The 23,157-nt window shown below is 38.8% G+C and overlaps 1 protein-coding gene across 11 annotated transcripts in view; it reads left to right on the top strand.

Moving 5' to 3' along the window:
- CCDC85A (coiled-coil domain containing 85A) overlaps positions 1 to 23,157 on the top strand; it is a 227,532-nt gene that overhangs the window by 153,289 nt on the left and 51,086 nt on the right. For 9 of the 11 annotated variants that reach the window (XR_011255669.1, XR_011255670.1, XM_069583269.1 and 6 more), the window contains exon 3: positions 18,383 to 18,459. The exons of the other annotated variants lie outside the window; for them this stretch is intronic. Coding sequence is in view for 7 of the 9 variants with exons in the window: in XM_069583269.1 (XP_069439370.1) it covers positions 18,383 to 18,459 (77 nt within the window). In the remaining 2 variants the exon portion in view is untranslated. The remainder of the gene's footprint in view (positions 1 to 18,382; positions 18,460 to 23,157) is intronic. 11 annotated transcript variants of the gene reach the window in all.

Below are 23,157 nucleotides of genomic sequence, written 5' to 3'. Positions count from 1 at the left end.
CTTTCTGTCTTGACTTGCCAGACTGAGTGAGAAATTAAATACTTAGCCAGGCAACTCGGTTTATCCATCCTCAGACTCTCTCTTCCCTTATTAAGAGGAAATTTTACCTAAAATATTGGAGTTGTCTTCATAATTGGAAAAGAATTTTTCAGAAGGGACTTGAAGAGGGTGTTTGTTTCAGAGGTCCTGCAGAGCAGTGTGACTGATGTTCATGAACAGCCTTTGAAATTTAAATTTTTTTTAATGATTTTTTAAACTCCAGGTCGTTCATGTATCTGCTTGGCTGTTGTCTCATCTCCAAGTCCCACCTTCTCTCTCCGCATCTCCTTCATCCTCAAGTCCCATGGTCTTTAAATTGTGAAGATGGGGAATTGTCTTTGACCACTTTACTTTTTCTTTGACCAACCAGATAATAACAAAACTTATAAAATCCAATCCATCTTCTGTATTCTTGTGATGACTGCTTATGCACGTCATCTACTGAAATGCTTTCCTCTGGCATTTTTGTATAGTCAGTCCAGAGTATGAGAGCCAGTTTAATCTGCCTTATCTGTGCCTACCAATACATCACCTTCTAGAGAGATGTATGGAGTTTTAGACCTGAAGGGATCACATGAACCTAACCACCAGATATAGACCTGGTGCCTAATACTCTTCTTTTTTTTTTTTAAACAATTTTTATTTTTACTTTATTTTACAATACTGTATTGGTTTTGCCATACATTGACAACGAACCCACCACGGGTGCACATGCGATTCCAAATGTGAACCCCCCTCCCACCTCCCTCCCCACAACATCCCTCCGGGTCATCCCCGTGCACCAGCCCCAAGCATGCTGCATCCTGCATCGGACATAGACTGGTGATTCGATTCTTACATGCTAGTATACATGTTTCAATGCCACTCTCCCAAATCATCCCACCCTCTCCCTCTCCCTCTGAGTCCAAAAGTCCGCTATACACATCTGTGTCTTTTTTGCTGTCTTGCATACAGGGTCATCATAATACTCTTCTTTTTAATTGTACTCAACTATTTATTTGTTTAATATTTATTTATTTGGTAGTATCAGGTTTTAGTTGCAGCACATGGGGTCCTTGTTGCATCATGTGGGATCTTTCGTTGTGGTGAACAAACTCTCGTTCTGCACCCAGGATTCAGTAGTTGTGGCCTTAGTTGCTGCACAGCATGTGGGATCTTTGTTCCCTGACCAGGAATCGAACCCATGTCTCCTGCATCACAAGGCAGATTCTTAACCATTTAACCAGGGAAGTCCCTATATTTTCTAATTAAAAAAAATAAATACTTTGCTCATCTCTACCACAGGGCCTCTGCATGCACTGCCCCTTTTGTCTAGATTGCTCATCTTCTGAACCATGGCTCTCAGTCATTATTTCTTCACTTAAATGCCCATTCTTTAGAGGGTCCTTCTCTAACTCTCCAGCCACTCCTTCATCACCCTTAGCACATTTGAAATTATTTTATTTTCATGCTTATCTGTTGTTTGTTCTCCATTATAGCTCCATGTTCGAAACATTCAACTATTTGCTGTATGAAAATTTATGCTTTTTTGGCCTAAATTCAGTGTTCATTAACAGCCAGAGGGTCACTAGTCACTTTATAAAGACTAATGAAATGAGATGTGTGCACATTTAGTTAGTGCTGCTCCCAAACATAGGCATTCCCTTTCCTTTGAATCTTCTTACCCATTTGTATTCAGCTGGTTTTCACTCCCATCTCACAGATTCTCTTTGCTGATGTTCAGTGTTTGATGCAGTGGTCAGGCTGTGCTCAGTGAAAGGTGTGACTTCCCAGGGTTCACATGTATGGCTGAGACAAAGTAGCCAGAGAGCAAGGCTGAAGAGCCTGTGAAATGCATGTGCATAGGAGACCGCACACGTGTGGAGCACAGTCCTGTCTGCCATCGAGTATCTGGAAGGAGGAGGGCCAAGCAAGCAGCCTGCTCCACGGCAGAGGGCCGGTGGTGCTGGTGGTGGCCTCAGAACCACACTGAGCACTAGAAGGGAGGCAAGAATTAAGAATAGCTGGGGCTTACCCTAGATGCCAGGCACTGTCCTAGGTGCTTCTACCTGGCAACTCACTCAGTACCTACCTCATGAGTGGATGATTGTTACTGATCCATCTGCAAATGAGGAAACTGAGTTTAATAACTCACACAAGGCTACAGAGGAGGTGGTTGAGTGAGGATGCAAACTCAGGCAGTCTGGCTCCATGCTCTTCACCACTAGTCTATACCAGATCCCAGATGAATGTCTTTGGGGGCTGCACAGAGAGCAATAGGAAAATAAATTTCAAGTGAGTTGCTATTTAGACTAAGACAATTTATCTCTTTATAAATCAGTTCATTAAAATGGACATTATGGAAAGATATATACATTTGTAAATTTAAGAGGCATTCTTCATTTTCCATGGATTTGAATTTACATGGGCCATGGACCTACTGTTTTATTCTATCTTAATGTTCCTGAGTACTTATGGACAGACAGCAAATTAAAAATACTTTATCTTGTCCCACTCCTGGGTCAAATGTGATGATTTAAGAAGCCTTTTCTCGATTAATATGCTAAGCCAATAGCCATAAACAGGAGCCCCGGTTAGTTTGTTGCTGCTAATGGCAGAAAGCTGAGCTGTCCATAGAGGGGAGAAGGATATATTTATAAAATCCTGCCCCTCTTCTTGCATTGTTGTAAATTCCTACATAGCTTTATTCTCAAGGAGAAATATTAGACACATAATTCTTTTCACAATGATGTTACCCACTCCCAGAGCAGTGTACTCCCAGAGGAGTAGGAATAGAATAATGTTTAAAATAATAATTATTAATTGACGGAATACACAGGCAAGGGGTACCTCTTTAACCAGTCTCCTACCACCTAGCATGCCCTAAGATATCTCTTTAGAATGGAATTTTCCCAAGGGTATAAAAACATCATTTAATTATTGTTTTAATTAGAATCCTTCACTCAGCCCATCTGAGACCAGGTAGACCTTTTTTCTTAATGTGTTTTAAAGGGAAATGTTTTTATTGTGATCTGATTTGCACATCTGCTGCTTTTATTCACTGTTACACTTCTTCCTTAAAGTCACCTGCTTGGACTTTCTTTCAGCTCACATACACTTGAACTTTATAGAGACATTTTTAATTCTTAAAATACTCAAAGGTCATTTTCATGTTGAAGAGGCATGCACCTTAGTTTAACATCTATTTGAAGTTAAATATTGGTGCCAGACTTGGGTTATAAAGAAGGAAAAAAAAAAAAAAAAGCACAGTCCCTTCCCTAAGGAATGTGGACTTCATAGTTTATTTTAGGATTTCATACTCTATATTATTTCTTCTTTTACTTTTTGACTTATGCATTTCTTTTATTTATAACTTAAGGTTTTCCCTAAATAGAGACTGTACTGAGAAGAGTTAACACAAGTGAAAATGTAAAGATTTTCAATTCCATCTGCTTTGAAAGTTAAAGAAGCTCTCTTATATTTTGTGAGGGTGAATAAAAGTCATTGATTCAATGATGTCATTTTATAATACAACACATAACATTTCTAGGATAATACATTATCAATCTGGAAATTAGTATAAACAGCATTTAGTAAATTCATTGCAGGGCCAAAATGAAGTTAAAATATGCTTTCCATTGTTGTGTGTATAATTTCAGAGTGTATGGAGCTTGTGACATCATTGTTTGGTGATTACAGTTACTTCAGGTATACAAGTTCATTGTACCTGCTCTTGTTTCTCATGACTCATTAAGTATTGATACATACTTTGAGTGTCTATAGGATTTTGTGGCCAAGGATGATTACTTTAGAAATACTGTGTTGAGATATTCACCTTGGGGGAATAACCAACTTCTGTCCAGCTTCCTACGAGGTGATGTATATCAGATTTCATTTTGATATCACCAGGAAGCATGGTAAACAACATTAAATTAAGCAGAGTGGGTAACATTTCACTGGGTTCCCCAACAGTTCAGAAGCGAATCCAGGAAAGCAGCTGCTGTGAAAACAACTCAGGTTAGACATCAGCAAGCCAGAAGAAATTGCTTTTTGCCTTTGTGCAGAATTTTCTTCTAAGCCTGTTGTCATACTTGTTCAGTTGCTCAGTCATGTTTAACTCTTTCGAACCCCATGGAATGCAGCATGCCAGGCTTCCTTGTCCTTCACCATCTCCTGGAGCTTGCTCAAACTCATGTCCATTGAGTCAGTGATGCCATCCAACCATCTCGTCCTTTGTTGTCCTCTTCTCCTTCTGCCTTCAGTCTTTCCCAGTATCAGGGTCTTTCCAGACCCTTTTCAGACCCAGAGTCAGTTCTTCACGTCAGGTGGTCAAAGTATTGGAGCTTCAGCTTCAACATCAGTCCTTCCAGCGAATATTTTGGGCTGATTTCCTTTAGGATTGACTAGTTTGTAGGTTTCTGAATTGTAAGAAGTTTGTAAAATTGTTCAAAGAGCGTGTTGTAAAAAGTATCTGTGTTCATTAAGCCCACTAATGATTTGGCAGTCTTCTCTGGTGGCTCCGACAGTAAAGAATCTGGCTGCAATGCTGGAGACCCAGGTTTGATCCCTGGGTTGGGAAGATCCCCTGGAGGAGGAAATGGCAACCCACTTCAGTATTTTTGTCTGGGAAATCCCATGGACAGAGGAGAAGAGCCTGGCAGGCTATAGTCCATTGGGTCGTAGAGTTGCACACAACTGAGCAACTTACATCTCAGTAGCACCTAATGACTTGGCAAATCCAAGCACTTAGCCAGGGGTGATTTGGTGGTTTTTGAACTAGAAACTTGCTGGCTCTACTTTGGCTGACTCTGGCTTACTTGAAGGTCAGTTCAGTTCAGTCGTTCAGTTGTGTCTGACTCTTTGTGACCCCATGGACTGCAGCCTGCCAGGCTTCCCTGCCCATCACCAACTCCAGGAGCTTGCTCAAACTCATATCTGTCGAGTCAGTTCTTCACATCAGGTGGCCAAAGGACTGGAGTTTCAGCTTCAACATCAGTCCTTCCAGTGAATATTCAGGACTGACTTACTTTAGGATTGACTGATTTGATCTCCTTACAGTCCAAGGAACTCTCAAGAGTCTTCTCCAACACTACAGTTCAAAAACATAAATTCTTTGGTGCTCAACTCTTTTTATGGTCCAACTATCACATCCATACATAACTAATGGAAAAACCATAGCTTTGACTAGATGGACCTTTGTTGGCAAAGTAATGTCTCTGCTTTTTAATATGCTTTCTAGACTGCTCATAGCTTTTCTTCCAGGGAGCAAGTGTGTCTTAATTTCATGGCTGCAATCACCATCTGCAGTGATTTTGGAGCCCAAAAAAATAAAGTCTGCCACTGCCATCTATTTGCCATGAAATGATGGGACTAGATGCCATGATCTTCGTTTTCTGAATGTTGAGCTTTAAGCCAACTTTTTCACTCTTCTCTTTCAATTTCATCAAGAGGCTCTTTATTTCCTCTTCACTTTCTGCCATAAGTGTGGTGTCATTTGCGTGTCTGAGGTTACTGATATTTCTCCCGGCAATCTTGATTCCAGCTTGTGCTTCTTCCAGTCCAGCGTTTCTCATGATCTTGCAGTCAGGATTAAATGCAGTATTGCATGTGAAAAATGCCTTTGCCCCTTTAGTGAATTGCTTGATAAATGATAATCAAATTAAAATTGTTAGCTATTAAGGGTATCATCCGATACACTTCCTTAACCAAACTGATTAGTCTGTTGTTTGTTGCCTAGTAACTGTTTAGTGAGACAAGATGATTGAATCTTTGGGAATGGAGAAAGATGCAAAGTTTTCTTAGAACTTGCCCTCCCTCCTGCACTATGATCAGGTGTCTCTGAAATCAAAGGGCATGAAAACCATCATGAACATATCCAGGGTGCCCTGTGTTGGGTGTATTTAATAGGACTTACAAGATTTGTTGTTGTTTAGTCACTCAGTTGTGTCTGACTCTTTGCAACCCCATGGACTGCAACACACCAGGCTTCCCTATCTTTCACCATCTCCTGGAGGTTGCTCAAACTTATGTCCATTGAATCGCTGATGCCATACAACCATCTCATCCTCTGTCATTCCCTTCGATAGCTTACAGTGAACAATGTCAGATTCATGATCTCTGAAGAAGAAGATTTGGCTTTGGGACCAGGGACCAGGCTTGATCACTCAAGAGCTTTTGTGTAGCAGAGTTTTATTACAGTGAAAAGGGACAAAGAAAGCTCCTGACATTGACATCAGAAGGGGGAAGGAGAGTACCCTCCTCACTAGTCTTAGAAAAAGGAGTTATATACTTTTTCAATTGGTTATTACAATAAATCAAAAGAATGTCTCAAGGTCGTAAATATCTTACTAGACCCATTCCCACAATTTACATTTTAAGATAACAGGATTAGAATTTAACAATAGAAAGAACAGGATTAGTCAGAAGGTTTTCAGGAAGAAGAAATTTCCCTCAAGCAGGATGTAGTTTTGTTATAAAGTCCTTACTAAGGTTTCTGGGAGAAATATCAATAACTTCAGATATGCAGATGACACCACCCTTATGGCAGAAAATGAAGAGCAACTAAAAAGCCTCTTGATGAAAGCGAAAGTGGAGAGTAAAAAAGTTAGCTTAGAGCTCAACATTCAGAAACTGAAGATCATGGCATCTGGTCCCATCACTTCATGAGAAATAGATGGAGAAACAATAGAAACAGTGTCAGACTTCATTGTTTTGGGCTCCAAAATCACTGCAGATGGTGACTGCAGCCATGAAATTAAAAGACGCTTACTCCTTGGAAGAAAAGTTATGACCAACCTAGATAGCATATTCAAAAGCAGAGACATTACTTTGCCAACTAAGGTCCGTCTAGTCAAAGCTACGGTTTTTCCTGTGGTCATGTATGGATGTGAGAGTTGGATTGTGAAGAAGGCTGAGTGCCGAAGAATTGATGCTTTTGAACTGTGGTGTTGTAGGAGACTCTTGAGAGTCCCTTGGACTGCAAGAAGATCCAACCAGTCCATTCTGAAGGAGATCAGCCCTGGGATTTCTTTGGAAGGAATGATGTTGAAGCTGAAACTCCAGTACTTTGGCCACCTCATGTGAAGAGTTGACTCATTGGAAAAGATTCTGATGCTGGGAGGGATTGGGGCAGAAGGAAAAGGGGACAACAGAGGATGAGCTGGCTGGATGCCAGCACTGACTCGATGGACATGAGTCTGAGTGAACTCCGGGAGTTGGTGATGGACAGGGAGGCCTGGCGTGCTGTGATTCATGAAGTCGCAAAGAGTCGGAACTGAGCGACTGAACTGAAGAAATGTAGGGAAAAAAAAAAAGTTTGTCCTTTCCTCCTCCTTGAGCATGCCAGACTCCCGTCTCCTCCTTGAGAGCCTCAGACACCTTTCTCCTTCTCAGAGACCCTGAACTTCTTATCAACCTGCCTAGGAATTGACACTCACATTCTCCTCCTGCCTTCAATCTTTCCCAGCAAAAGGGTCTTTTCTAATGAGTCGGCTCTTCACACCAGGTGACCAACACGTTGAACTGATGCCACTGTAACGTACCAGCCTCCCTTCCCTAATGATCCCTGCTCCAAATAGTATAAAATCGCATCTCCTTTTGTTGATTCACTGACGCCATGGGTCTTGTCTCTACTCCTCCAACTTCATCTCCCCTCACTTCTCTCGGACCACTGCAGTCTTTTTGTTGTTGTTGAGAGCCTCTGGCTCATCCCCTTCTTGGGGACTTTCCAGATTTTATTCTTGCTGTTTGGAAAGTTTGTTCCCAGAATCTTTACGTTCAAGCTTCAGTTTGGATGTCTTGGGTCTTCTCTGATGATCTAGATCTCAGCTAAAGTTGTGGCGAGTGTATAGGGGAGCAGTGTGCTTACTTCTGTGTTGGTGTTTGCATGTCCGTCTGTCTTCCATACTTGAGTGCTCCTTGAGCAGAGGAGCTCTTTTTGTATGTTTTCAGTAGAGTGAGTATAGCCCATGAGAGTGTAGCACATAGTAATTACTTAATAAATGTATGTTAACTGAGTCCAAAGTGCTTGTTAATACAACTAAAATAGCTCACCAAAAAAAAAAAAAAGTTCCACAGTATGTGGTCTTTCAAATATTATCTAAACTATTTAGCCATTATCTAATAGACTCATCCATTATCTATCTATATCACTTTGTGTGTGGATAGATAATGCTAAAACGTTGTGAAAACTTTGCTTTTCTTATGTAAGGCAATTATTCCTTAATTGTCATACTCTGAGTTTGTTTTGCCCACTACTTTTCATAGCCAATGCAGAGATTATATATAAGCTGAAATAAAATTTTTATGAATTCCCAATTGATGAAATTCAAACTAATGATGCTTTGCTGTATAATGCCATAAAAATATTTTATTTTGCATAAAAGTATGACAATGAAAAGCTATTGTATATAGGCCTTTACAAACACCTAAATATACATAAAAATCAAAATAATTATCCTAAAAAAATTTTATAGGCTTATTGTCTTTTGAAAATCTGTTTTCTTATAGATTTGCTTCCTTGTTCATTCATTGACAGTGATGACAAACAAGATGCACTTACAAGGGGACTACATACATTGAAGGAAATTGTTACATTTCTTAAAATGACATGAATTTTTATCCTCCAGTATTGGGAAAAGGCAGTCATTTTTCCCTGGGAAATAACAACAGCAGCAGCAGCAGCGTCATAACAGTGGAAAGTAAAGCACATTTTAACCCAGAGTAACTGTTAAAATGATACACTAAACAGCTATTTAGAGTTTGAAATATTTTCCATAGAGTCACCAGTCCTTTAGGCCAGTTCAGTGTTACTTATCTACTTTCTCCTTCATAGGGTTGATGCTTTCAAAGAGCAAAGTCAAAGGGAAAGCAATTTGAAGGCACACAAGCTTCCTCTAAGCCAAACATCAGTTTAGATTGCTTGTTATTGGTGATCTTCTGGTGGAAATTTGACTGGATTTTGAGTTAAATTTGTTTTAAACTGTTCTGGGAACACCAAACTTAGAGAGCAACCAGAGCAGCTGGGAACCGAATGATGAGGACATTCATTCATTTCTTCAACCAAAAGTTATGTGACACCTTCACACATAGCGCTGTGTGAGTCATAGGACAGCTCGGAGTGTAACTATAAGGCCAAGGACTTGCCATATGGAGCCTCTAGTTTCTGAAGAGAAATGGAAGCTACAACAACCAGGCACTAATTCCCAAGGAACAGGTACAGGTGGATGTTGGCAAATAGGCAACAAAATGCCATTCTCTCTCAGTCTAAAAACACTCATTTGGAAAGAAGAGAAACTTGAAAAAATGTTCGGTGATTATTTTCTGGAACAAAGCTAAGACATAGGCCTTGAATTTCTTTTCTGTTTTCTAAATTGGTTTATGTGCACATCATTGGCTTTCCATACTCATTTAACTGTTTACTCTTTTATAGAAAATAATTAGTGAAATAAACTCTGAATTGTTTCCAAAAACATATCCCTTGCATGGCACTCTCAGGAGATAGCACTTGTGATTTTTCCTGTCAAAGCATTCTCGGGAAAGGCCTTCATTTCCAGCCTTCATTCTGATTAAAATAAACAGGACAGCACATTGCTCTGTTCTCTTTTCTCTTGAAATGACAGGTTTTTCTCTTCATGAAGAAACATAACCCGTTTCGACACTGACCACTGCTCTCCACCCTCCTCAGGCTGCTCTCTGCCAGCTCAGAGCCCCTCGCTCGGCCCGCTCGGCTGGCCCCTGCCGCAAGCCCCACAGCTGTGATTGCTCCCCTGCCTTCCCCCTCACACATCCCTCCGTCGCAGGGATGGGCTGGGAGGAGATTGTCCAGGTGAAGTTTAAATTCCTTCCAGTGGCATTTCTAACCAAAATGGGGAAACTTATCAATTTAAGCAGATTTCCAGCTGGAAATACTGTGTTCCAAGATCCTAGTGGCAGAAATGCTTCATATTGGTGCATTTCCCATGACTCTTTTTATTCCTCTGTCTCTCCTGAATAGACTCTCTGTCTATTCCTCCTACTCTCCCTCATCTTGACTTTCCTTCTTGCCCTTTTTCATTCTCCATGCACCACCCTCCCCAATACAGAAAAAAAGTTTTTGAGCCTAATGAAAACACATTTTAGATTTTCTTACTGAAATGGCCCACCAGTGATTAGTTCTGACATAATCTGAGAACCTCTCCAGTGTTTCCATCCAAAGTTTAATGTTCTGTAGAATGTTCTTCATGTTCAGTGGCACAACCGAATTGATATTGGCTCCATTCAAATACAAACTGTCTTACCTGGTGTGATTGAAACATGCAGACTTGTCCTATGAAATAGTGTCCTTTCAGGGCACTGTCTGTGTAATTGGTTTATTGACTTGTTCAGTAAATTTTTATGGTGCCAGACACCATTCTAGGCATGTGGAGTGCATCACCCAACATAGCAAAGATCCCTGCCTCCTGGAACTGACATTCTGGGGAGGAGAGATGGGGCTTCTACAGTAAACGTAGCATGTGAATAAGACAGTTTGTATGACAGAAGGTGATAACGTATTTTGAAGAAAAATAAGGAAATAGAACAAGCTACCAGAGATGAGGAAGATGTGGGTAGAGGTGGGGGCAGTTTGCAGATTAAATGAGGTAGGCTTGGTGAGTGTCATTGAGAGGGAGGGATCTGCACAGAGACTTGTAGGAGTGAGGAAATTAGCCAAGCATCTCCCTGGGACGAGCAGCCCAGAAGCTGGACAACAAAAGCAAGTGTGTCCCTGGGATGTTCGGGAATAGAAAGGAAGCCTGGGGGCTGGAGCTGAGGTGCGAGGTCGTGAAGTCAGAGACTTGCCGGGTGTCCAGATCATATGGGGCCCTGCTGGGCTTTTTAAGGACTTTGACTTTAAGAGTATATATTTATTTATTTTGGGCTGCACCGAGTCTTGGTTGCTTGCACAGGTACGGAGAGCAGGGGTGTTACTCTCTAGTTGTGGCGTGTGGGCTTCTCATTGCAGTGGCTTCTCATTTTGCAGGAGGGGCTGTGGGGCAAGTGGGCTCAGTAGTTGTGGCTACTGGGCTACAGAGTACAGGCTTAGTTAGTTGTGGTGCATGGGCTTAGTTGCCCCCTGGCATGTCCGGGATCTTTATGGACCAGGGATTGAAATCATGTCCCCTGCTCTGGCAGGCGGATTCTCAGCCACCGGACCACCAAAAGAGCCCTAGGACTTTGACTTTTATGTGGAGCAAAATGGTGAGCTCCTGGGGTGTTTTAAAGAATTGACGTGATCAGACATCATTTTAGGAAGTAAACCCTGGCTGCTGTGGGTTTGAAATAGATCTTGCATGATAATAGATCCAGAAAAGGAGGTAGGGATAGAAGAGAGGACACCTGTTAGGAGACTAGTAGGAGGCTGGATTTTCAGTATATTTTGGCAGCAGGGTCAACAGAATTTCCTGATAGGGGGAAGCAGGGTATGTGAGAGGGTGCAGCCAAGTAGAATGCTAAGGCTTTTGTCACAAAGAAAACCTAACAGTCAAAGGATTAAAGTCTAGGTCTGAGTGTAAATAGCCAAAGAGAACACAAAGTTTTTTAAAAATGTAAGTAGTGGAGAAAGGTGTGATAAACAGGTCCCAGTTTCAAGCTGCTGTCCCTTTCCCGTTCACAGCTATACCCCAGAAGGGACTCTCTGCAGCAGAGCCTGTGCGCACCCTTCCCTGATTTGGAGAATTCTCTTCCCCAAGCCATTTGCAAAGTTGACTTCTTTGCAGCTTGTCTTCCCCAGAGAATTCCCAGGCCAGGCTCCCTAATGCAGCCCTACTTGTGCTCATCTCTCTTCCCAAGATCTCTGTTTTGCTGCCTTTATTTCTCATATTGCCTTCACAAAAGAGTGTATCTGCTTTCCATTGTCTGTCTTCCCCTCTGGAATGTGCTATCATGAACTCACATCCTTATCGCTCTTGCTATTGCTTGCTGCTTTATCTGCAGTATCTAGAACAGTGTTTGGTACACAGCAGATATTCACTATTGGTGAACACCAAGAAGTGATATTACAGGAAATCAACAAGTGTGTATTAAATCCCTGCAGGGAACACCAGCAGTTACTGTGTAGGGTTTAAGGGAATGTTTTAATGTAGCATATTTGGGCAAGAAATGAAAATGTGCAAATAAATAACATATAAATCACTGCAAATGGTGACAGCAGCCATGAAATTAAAAGACACTTGCTGCTTGGAAGAAAAGCTATGACAAACATAGTGTATTAGAAAGCAGAGATAGCACTTTGCTGACCATGGTCTGTATAGTCAAAGCTATGGTTTTTTCCAGTAGTCATGTATAGATGTGAAAGTTGGGCCATAAAGAAGGCTGAGTGCCAAAGAATTGATGCTCTCTTTTGAACTGTGGTGCTGGAGAAGACTCTTGAGAGTCCCTTGAACAGCAAGGAGATCAAACCAGTCAATCCTAAAAGAAATCAACCCTGACTATTCATTGGAAGGACTGAGCTGAAGCTCCAATACTTTGGTCACCTGATGCAAAAAGCCAACTCATTGGAAAAGACCCTGATGCTGGGAAAAATTGAGGGCAGGAAGTGATTGGGGCAACAGAGGATGAGATGGTTAGGTAGCATCACTGAATCAATGGACATGAATTTGAGCAAATTCTGGGAGATAGTGGAGGACAGAGGAGCCTAGCATGCTGTGGTCTATGGGATCTCAAAGAGTCGGACACAACTTAGCGACTGAATGACAGCAACAACAAAAACAACTATGTAAAGAAAAATCCCAGGACACTCAATATATGATTTCTTGGCAAATGATAAGGGAAATTGAAAGGCACTTATGGAGGGAGAAGAATTTAAAATTGTTCATTTATTGATTATCAGAGGTAGAGACTAGCCCAGCAGCATATGCAGGTGGAAATCTTTGCTGAATCTCATTATAAAGCTGTTTTTCATAACATGCATAGAGGAATAAGGAGTATGGACTAGGCAGAGAAAGATTATTTGGCAGGGAAGGTGTGGGCCGAGACCCAGAGCTAAGAGAAGTTGGGGCCAGTGAAAAACAGTGAACAGGTTTCCACATGGGAGGACTGGAACAGAAAATAACCATCTCATATTTCTTTCAGATTGCCATCTAGAGAAGGGTCTGACAGGAGTAGAATTAGCTTCATAGATGATGAACTGGAGCAAGACCTGACATCATTTTTTTAACCTACTGAGGACAATTAAAGATCCCATTAAAAATAAAAAAATTCTATCTCTGCCAATAAAACAGTTTGAGTTAAATATCCAGGCAAATCCTAAAATGCTGATGCCAACAAGAATTTTTTTAATAAGAAAAGCATCAAATTATAGTGAGAAATGGTAATCACTTGTACTTCTCGAGCTAATATTAATTCTTAAGTAGGAGGCTGAACTTTGCTTGCCTGAGGAAGAAAGAGTAATACTTTTAGAATCGTAATAATTTTTAAAATATATAGTTCTGAAGACTTTCCCTCAGGAATATGTAAAATCCTGTGGATGGTGGGATTAATTTGGAACTAATTCAAGGAGTGTCTTTAGAGTTTGGGGTTTATTAAAGAGATTGCCTACAGATTTGAAATCATCTGGCTGTTGGACTTTCTCTGACTGAGGGAGACTAACTTAGCCTCAGAAAAGCTGACACCTGTAAACCCACAGTGGCAAAAGTCTTCCAGATGACTTTCCTCCTGCACATCCTTCCAAATGCTGTAATGTGTTTTAGAATGGACCATTACCAAATTTTATTTTTTGCCCTGAAATCTTAAAGACCAGATGGCACTTTGTCAAGTCAAAACCACTTAGAAGTTTGACAAACCTTAGACAGTTGCAAATATCAACAGTAAACCTTTTGGGGACAATGATCAGGGTAACTCATGGCTGATTTCATGGATGGAGTCCTCCAGGGAGAGAAACACCACTTTAGAAACCAAGGGGGAAATTAGAGGGTTTAGTATGTTGACCAGGGTATTTTCAAACTAGCAGAGAAAAAAAAAAGTCAACCTACTTTATATGACTGAACGCATTTCAGGTAAATTGAAGTGAAATCAAGTCCAAGATGTTGTCCAAGGAGAATATCAAGTTATTTTAAAGGTAAAAGTCCATCCAGAATATCTAAAATCAGGAAAAAATAAAAGACGTTAGAATTTAATGATCTGTGTGAGAAGCTTGACATCTCAGTGATTAGAAGATCTGCAGTGGGAATCCCTGTGATGCCCCAGGAATGAAACAAAATCTTTTGAATGTATGTAGCTAATCCCCAGTGTTGGAGGCCAAATTCACTAGCTTCTGGACTTTATTCTCTCATCTGCCAAATGAGTCGGGATTAGGGATAAGTTAGATTAGGGAATCATTTAGGTATATTTTAGTTCTAAAAGTGGAATCAATTAGAAGATGTATATTAGTGGAATTCTTATGACTGTTTCTTTGACTAGTTTTATTGCAAGAGATACTGTGAACTCATGTTCCATATAGGTTAAAAAAAAAATGAGGTACATGGAGAGAATGGTTTCTGCCTTGAAAATGTGATCAAGATTTACCCAGAAAATCTTGAGAATGTCATTAGATTTTCACAGTGGTATTGTTTGCTTCACCTAGCTTTTCTAATGTGTAGATGTTTGTAGATTTCCAAGGGTGGAAATAGAAAATGCCCTTGGCGGAAGTAAAAAGCAAATCTCACCATCCGCATATCTGTGATTTGACGTTGGTTCTTCAGATCCATGAGGCTGGAACGTACCTGGCTTCTCCTCTGTCTGCTCCCAGTATATCCCCTTCTCTTTCATGTAAATTCCTTCTCTCTTCCTTGTTTATAGCAGGGTCATTCTTGTCCATCCTGTTACTTCACTGGCTTCTGTCTGATCTCTGAAGCTCTTGCTGATCCATTAGTGAGGTTTCTTCAGAAGAACTACAGACAGTATTGATCTTGGTGTACTCCTGTTTCACATGATTCAGCTCTGAATATCATGTTATTGCTTTATTTTTTCCCTCCTTATCTCCCCTCAACTCTTTATACACTCCTTGAAGATAGCATCCTTCTTTAATATGTTCGACATAGCCTCATATTTGGCTATTTTCTGCAGGTAATCTTGCTGCTCCTTTGGAACCTCATCCTCACAGTTCTGAAAGCCAAAAATGACATCCTGAAATCTGTTTTAACAGCTGTCAGCCATTGATATAAATGTAGCCATCAGTTCAAATGATAGCATGTTCTAATGCAGTTGTGTGTGTGTACGTGGACATGCATGTATGTATCATTTTGTAATAAAAACACTTATTTCTGTCATATACTTTTCTTGGGAGCACAGCTGCACTCCACGCTCCGTGGGTGTAATGAAAGACCAGCTTATCTTAGAGTTGACACCACTCTGGAAGGTCCTTGAGAAAGGAAGGGAAAGGACGCAGCAGCCTGGAGAAGGGACTGTCACAGACAAGGTCAGATACATTCCAGCACACAAAGGGCTCTTCTTTCTTACAAGATTTTATCTTTCCTTTCTGATGATCAGCTAGGACTAGGATGTGGATTGTGGTGTATTTTTTGAAGTGGAATTTCTTACACTTTATTCTATTATGTTTTATTAAAATGTTTACATATTTTCTGTACCATGATCGGTTATGTGCTAGTAGTCAGGCTTGCCCAGCCTATGGTGCAGTAACAAGTCTTGAAGTCATAAGGGTTTAACAAAAGAAATATTTGTTTTTCTGTCATGTCACAATTGAGAGATTGGATAGTTCCTCAATCGCTCTTCATATAGGGACTCAGGGATTCAGTGATGATCTTCCAGTATATTCTAGAAAAAAAGTGTGCGTGCTCTACTCCCATGTAAAACCAGCATATAATCAGTTTCTTGATGAACTGAACAGTGAACAGTGTGAATTCTTGTATTTATTTATGCAGATCAGCTATTCTTCCTGTCCCCTCTCCCTCCATACACACACACACACACACACACACACATACACACGTACACACACATACATGAGGAGTCTTTCCATTCATTGTATCTGTTCATTGTTAAGTAATAATGGCAACAGAAACTGAACCTGGAAGAACAGGACCTTCTGGAACACAGCACATGGGCATGTAATCTTAAAATGAAGTCTGCGTTTTGAGAAACTTAAAGACTTCCAGTAACTGGCCTTCTCTTCATACCAACCCCAGTAGTGCCTTGACAGACAGCAGTGACACAATAAATACTTGTGTGGAACAAATGAACTCAAAACTTTCCTTAACTCTGCCTTTACTGTAGAGCTAACTTTTCTCCTAATGTTGCCTGTCTGAAAGTATTCCCTATCATTTCCTGTCCCCACCCATATTTGCAGTGAATGCTTTGAAACAAATATTTGGACTTCATCTGTTGTAACTTGACAGTAAAAATTGCAGTTAAGGAATGTTTTCCAAATTTAAGAGTTTCCCATTTTTTGGAATTGACATGACTTTTGTAATATAAGTAGAAACTTAATGAAGTCATCAAATATGTAAACTGCAAAGATTTAAAGAGAAATAGATTAAAGTGACTGAAGATAGTTATTGAGTTAAAATTCATTCAGTAGCATTTTTCAACTGTCACCTAAATCACTCTGTATAGTGTCATTTCAGCTCCTTTCAGTATCCTAGCCTTAAGGATAGTGCAGTAAGTACAATAAAGATAGGGTATAAATTGTGAACAAAGTAGAAAAGGATTTCAGCTGTTCATGGTTTACGTAGACTGTTTCTGAGCACCTTTTCACTTCAATGATATTTATCAATTTTTTTTTTTAAGAGAGGGGAGCTTGTAGAACTGTAAATCAGGGAATCTGTTATACATTCACATTTAGATGATCAGCAGATCACTTATTCATTTGCTAGACTAGAACAGATTCATGAAATCAGTAAGTTTGTTATTCATTTATGCCAGACACTTTTTCCCCTCTTGAAGTCCGTAAGGCAAACACATAACATTTCATTGAGCTAAAAAAGAATGAGAACATATTTTTAGCAAATGTCACCAGTTTCCTTTACCTTGTGTTTCTTCTGTCTTGTTGAGAAATGCTCAAGGCAAGTCATCACCATTGGCGTGAGATCAGTGGATGATTCTATTAATGTTAGTGATGGGGACTTCTGCAAACATTTATGAAAACAGGCAGGCTATAAACCAGTTAGGGGTGAGTTTAATTTTTATATTGTGAATTACTGAAGTTTCTTAGGTGTTTTAAGAAAATAAAATGTTATTTTGTTGCCTTGGAGGTCACAAAATGGAACTGGGTTCATATAACCAATTTTCATATATTTTTTATAGAGTTTCCATGACGAATTTCAGGTCAAGATATTCATTTGCACACATAGTCATCCTAAGCGCAGACTATCAGGAGCTTCAAATGCTGTCCTCTTAAATCCACTACCAAGTTGGCCTTGCCTCTTACTCTTGTATTTTTCAGGCCGAAGAACATGCACTGAGGATCTGTTGCTTTAATATTAACTGTGGAAGTGTGCTCTGAAGGGATTCTTTGGTCATGTACATTTCACTATACCTGAAGTATGTTTGCTGTTGGCTAAGGAATGAATTTCAGCTATGTTGCAGTATGATGCTGTGCTCTGGATTATTTTTGGTTTGATGAAGAACCATTGCTGTGAAATGGTTGCTCAGAATGAAACTCCACCTTTTCCACATGTGGACCACATTTTTATAATGTAAAGCTATAAAATCTAGTGTTTCGTTATAGAACAGATACTAACATGATGCTGATTCTGATCTGTCAGCATACACCTGAGCATGTTGAAGAAATGAAAACAACAAATTTCAAGTCTGCCCTGATTTACCTAAATAGGGAAAAACTTGAGCCAAAATCAAGTCAAAATTCAGGCTAGCTTTATTATTTAGCCGTTTTGTAGCTGCTCTCTAAATACAGTCATAGGTATTTATAGATTTGTGAGAAGAACAAACCATTCCTCTTAAGATTTGAAAAGTTTATTGAGAAAATGAAGGGAGCTCGGTATTCAAAATATTTTATTTTCAATTTTTTAAAAGACATTGTAATTTAGCTTGGTTATAATGAATATTATAAGAAGGCTTATGTGTGGGAAAGCTCAAAATGCACAAAGTAAATAGAAAAGGGGGAATAACTATCTTCAAAATGTCTAATGTTCTGAAGGCTGCATGGTGTGCAGACGCCTACAGTCTTACCACCTATATATTTCTCTGATTCTCCTTAACATTGTGCAGTTGTTCAAACTGCTTAGAGTTTTAATGGCTTCTGTTATAGTTTTTCTGGGGTGAGATCTTTTTTTTTCTAAATATCAGACTAAGTAGTCACTACCTGATTTAAATAAATGGAGCCAGAAGTAGCCTGACAGTGTACCAAACAAGACCTGTGTGTATAATGTGAGTTCTTTCTTTTCAATTTTAGAATCAACCTTGTCCTATGTTAGGCAGCTGGAGGCAAGAGTAAGACAGCTGGAGGAAGAAAATCGCATGCTGCCCCAGGTGGGTGACTTCTAGAAGCTCACAGCTAGTCAGTGTCATTTGAGTTATAGTATTTTATTTGGAATTTAAAGTCTCAATTACATTTTCTCCTTTAAATGATAGACATCATTTTGTCAATAGTCATTCATCAGTGTACAGCATGATTGCTTTTCGTCATGAATCATCATATTGTCCAGATTCTTAAGCATGATACTAAAGGGTACATATGTCTAAAATAAGACTGTCGTTACCATTTTGTAAGAAGAAGAAAGAGAAAACAAGAGTAGAAGTGCTTTGATGGTACTGCTCACATCTGTCATGCATGTTGTTGGTGAACATAGGGAAGGGACTTTATTTCAGGGGAAATGTGCTAATTTACAAGCTAGGGAGAACTACAGGTAGTTTGAAGATTTCATGTTTTAATTAAATGAGTACTTTCTAAAATTTTTTGTGATATAATTGAACACTTAGAGTGCAACAAAAAAATGACAGTAATTGACAGTTTTTACCTTGGGGCTTAATTTCTTTTCCTGGGTGAATATAAAATGGTAATTTTTATGGGATTTAAGTCCTTGCCATATATTTTACTTAAAAATGTATTTTACTTTTTTCCACGGGCTGTTTATCTTGAAATGATGTTGGTTGAGGTCATGGTTCTTGGGAAATGTTTTGTTGAAGAGTTTAACAAATCTACTGATTTGGCTTGGTTTCCTTGACAGACAGGTAAACAGTATTTTAATATTTCATAGAAAATAGTTTTCTCAACATTTAGTCACTTGTGTTCTTTCTACATTCTGGTGACTTTTTCTATTTCATTGGTGACTAACAGAAAATTAAACCTCTAATAGTAAACAATTTAAATGTCAAGACAAAGAGTGTTTATAGTTCAGGAGAAATATAAACATTAATACAAAGAATTAACCAAAGACTTTGGAAAGCTGTTTTAGGTCTTTTAAATCTTGTTTTTAAACTAGTTTTGCTCTCTGATGATGGTTTAGGCTGTCAGGTACTGCATATAGAAATATCTCTTTCTTTCTTTTATTGGTCAGTCATTGGAGATTAAATGAAATGAGGCTATTTCTCACCCTTCTCAAACTGTACATATGTCAATGCTCGTGATGACAGAAAGGTTTATTTGCATTATGAAACAAAATACTACTGGTAGAGTTTTTTCTTGTGTTCTTTTATACTTTTCATTAAAAATTCTTTTTTGCCATTTTCCCTTTTATATTGGATTCAGGGTGTGACTGTGCTAATATCCTTAACTGACCACATCTAACTTCTCTGTTCCAAGAAACCTAAGAAATGTGATTAGTTTATTTACACATGTTATACCATCTCTGAGGCAACTGGGATTGTAAGCAACAAAAAAAGAGGAAAAAAAGAGATGTGTTTCTTGCTTTTCCTCTGAGTGGAAATTGAAATTTACACCAAGTATTGAGTATATGTATGTGTGCTGTCTTATTGAAAAAGAGGTACAACATATGGGAAAATAATTATATAATTGATTTTTAAAAATCTATGAAAGTGAGTTTTAGAGGTCTTGAAGGGAGATCAGAAGAGTCCTCAACTATATCTGATATGTACATGTATATTTAAATATTTGCATAGTTAAGAATAAATGATATTACTTAATTTTTTTTAACAAATTCATATGATTTTAAGTGCATTGCTGTTTTTCATCAAAGAAGATTGCTATTGTTTTTGGTTTTGGTTTTCTCTACAAGAAAGGGCTAAGAAAACCATATTTTATTGAACCTAGGATGCTATTAATGTGGGAGGCACCATTAGCATATGTACTTTTCAGAAAGAAAAAAGATGTTGTCAATTATTGTCAGATTCTTGCTGATTTCAATGATGGACGTTAAGAAGGAAAAACAATTTTTTTAGAATTCAGCTTTTTATGTGTCTAAAGTACTTTAATGCAGAGAAGATCTATTGTTTGCAATACTCCCTTGGACTTATGCAATGAATATAATCTGACACAGTTCAAAAATATTATTCATTTTAAATTTCTGTACTTGAGAGTGTTGCCTTCACTTATAGCTAAGTTAGATATGATAGAATCACCATTTGCGACTACTTGTATAAATACTGAAATGAAGTGAAATTGGTGAACAAAAACTGAACAAAATGAATAATAACAACAAAAAAAATCTGAAATGAACACAGACAGTAGATCAGATGTGAGGATGGAAAATAGTAAATGGACCTCAGAGCAGTGGGAATCATGCCAACTGAATCCTTATAGAAGTCTGAGACTTGGACTAAATAACACAAAGACATATGTAACTTATTCTTAGATGTTTAATCATGAAATTTCCCTTCAGAAACAATTTCTGACTGCATGATATGAGCTGATTTGCAAGGTCAGTTCAATGTGACAAGCTGACATCCCTGAATAGATTAATATGAGTATCTGAACACTTGATTTTCAATTATAAGAACTTGTTCACTGTGCCTTGATTAGAAGGTATTATTTTTTTTTATTCCCAAGTTTTTAAAAAAGAAAAAAAGTCCACTTGTCTTTGGATAAGCAGGAATAAGAATATAGTAGACAATTGGAATTCCAAGTGTATCAGATACCTTTTGTGGCTATAGAAGGTTCCTTGCTGTTGCTTGAGTATTTAGACTAAATTACATAAAGCCTTTCCTGGATGAAGAAATCTCCTTAATGCCTACTTTTATTCTTTATATAAAATGGTATATAATGAACAGAAACTCACAACTTTGCCCTAGAAATACATATTTAAAACTAACCAGGATGAGTGTCATAAATGCTTGTGGATTTTTCTCTGGGTAGTTGCAAAGGCTTCCATTTCCTAACATGTAAATGACAGGGTTTCTCCTAACTCTTACGTTTCATAAGCGTAAGGGTAATTAAAGCTTGGATCCAGTGTTACACCCATGCAAAGTTACCAGGTCCCAGAATGAAGGATTTTTTATAAAATAGAAAAATGTAGTGAAGACTCAGTTTGGTTCTGTCTGGTGGTGAAGAGGAGCTCACAGGAGGCATGGATGAAATGTCAGTGTGGCTGCTGTGGCAGGTCATCACTAGTAAGCACAGAATTCTTTGCTATGCCACAGCCTTTGCAGTATCCTCCAAGGACAACTAAGCTGCACCGGAAGTCTGGTTTGTAAATACAGTATTTCAGAGGTGTCCTAAACTAAGAATAGTCTCATTAATTTCAGAAAATGCATTATTATTATTTGCTAGGTATTATTTGAAAAGACAATGCTTTTTTATACTGTTTTTAAAACTTTGTGAGGAAGACAACATGAGGTCTACCCTCTTAATAGGTTTTTCAGTGTATAATACAGTCTTGTTACCTATTGGCACAACATTGTACTTTAGATCTTCAGAACTTACCTTGCGTATTGAAAATTTTACACATGTAGATTAGTAACTTCTCATCTCTCCCTCCCCCTCTTCCAACTCCTCGTGACTACCACTCTATTTTTTGCTCCTATGAGTCTGACTGTGTTAGACACCTCATCATGTAAGTGAAATCATGTGATGTTGGTCCTTTTGTGACTGGCTTCTTTCTCCTGCCGTAATATTACCATTTGATCCAGCAATCCCACTTCCAGACAATTTACCCAAAATAATTGAAATCAGGAGCTCAAAGAGATATTAGCACTCTTATGTCTATTGCAGCACTATTAACAATAGCCAAGATATGGAAGCAACTTCAAGTATCCATCAGCAGGGGAAAAGATAATGAAAATGTGGTATAAACATACAATAGATCATTATTCACCCTTTTAAAAAAGAACGAAATCCTGCCATACAAGACAACATGGGTAAACCTTGGAAATGCATTTCTGAAAGCTGGCATAAATGGTCATTAAAAATAATGTGGACCTGGGGTATTCTTCCTTGAACACGTAAACTAACAACGTTTTTTACAAATTATGTTTAAAAATGTTTCAAACGATTGCATCTACCCTCTTATAATACATATAATAATAAAATAATAATAAAACTGCTCAGACTGGTCTAAAAACTCCACTATGTGTATACTTAATATGGTGAAAGTTGCTTAGCCATTTCTGACTCTTTGCAACCCCATGGACTATACAGTCCATGGAATTTTCCAGGCCACAATACTAGAGTGGGTAGCCTATCCCTTCTCCAGGGATTCTTCCTGACCCAGGAATCGAACTGGGGACTCGTGCGTTGTGGACAGAGTCTTTACCAACTGAGCTATCAGGGAAGCCCTAAATGAAGATTGTGTGTTACTTAAATAAATGTAGTTGCTATCTATGAAATTACACTAACTTTCAATTCTAATAAGGTAGATTTACCCACAAGATCATGCATAGCCATTTGTAACTAAAAGACCCGAGATGGTATAAAGTTGTAGTTATATAAAATTTATTATTTTGGCTGTACTGGGTGTTCATTGCTCCATAGCATGTAGGATCTTAGTTCCCGAACAGGGGTCAAACTGGCATTCCCTGAGTTGGAAGGCAGATTCTTAACCAGTGGGCCACCAGAGAAGTCCCAGGAATTTTTATGAAATTTAAAAGGAACATACCTATTTCATGTATATTTATGCATAAACACAAGCTTGCTCTGGAAAAATTATAAATTTTCAAGTCTGACTGGAACCTTAGATTTGTATCAGATTGGACAACCCCCTCCTTTAGAAAAGGTATATAAGGTTCACAGAGTCTGAGAGTATAGTCCTGGTCAGACAGCTAATTACAGACTGA

Source organism: Ovis canadensis, chromosome 3 (genome assembly GCF_042477335.2).
Source record: "Ovis canadensis isolate MfBH-ARS-UI-01 breed Bighorn chromosome 3, ARS-UI_OviCan_v2, whole genome shotgun sequence".
Classification (NCBI taxonomy): Eukaryota; Metazoa; Chordata; class Mammalia; order Artiodactyla; family Bovidae; genus Ovis; species Ovis canadensis.
The sequence above is the reverse complement of the archived record's forward strand: the minus strand, read 5'-3'. Positions and strand labels throughout refer to the sequence as shown.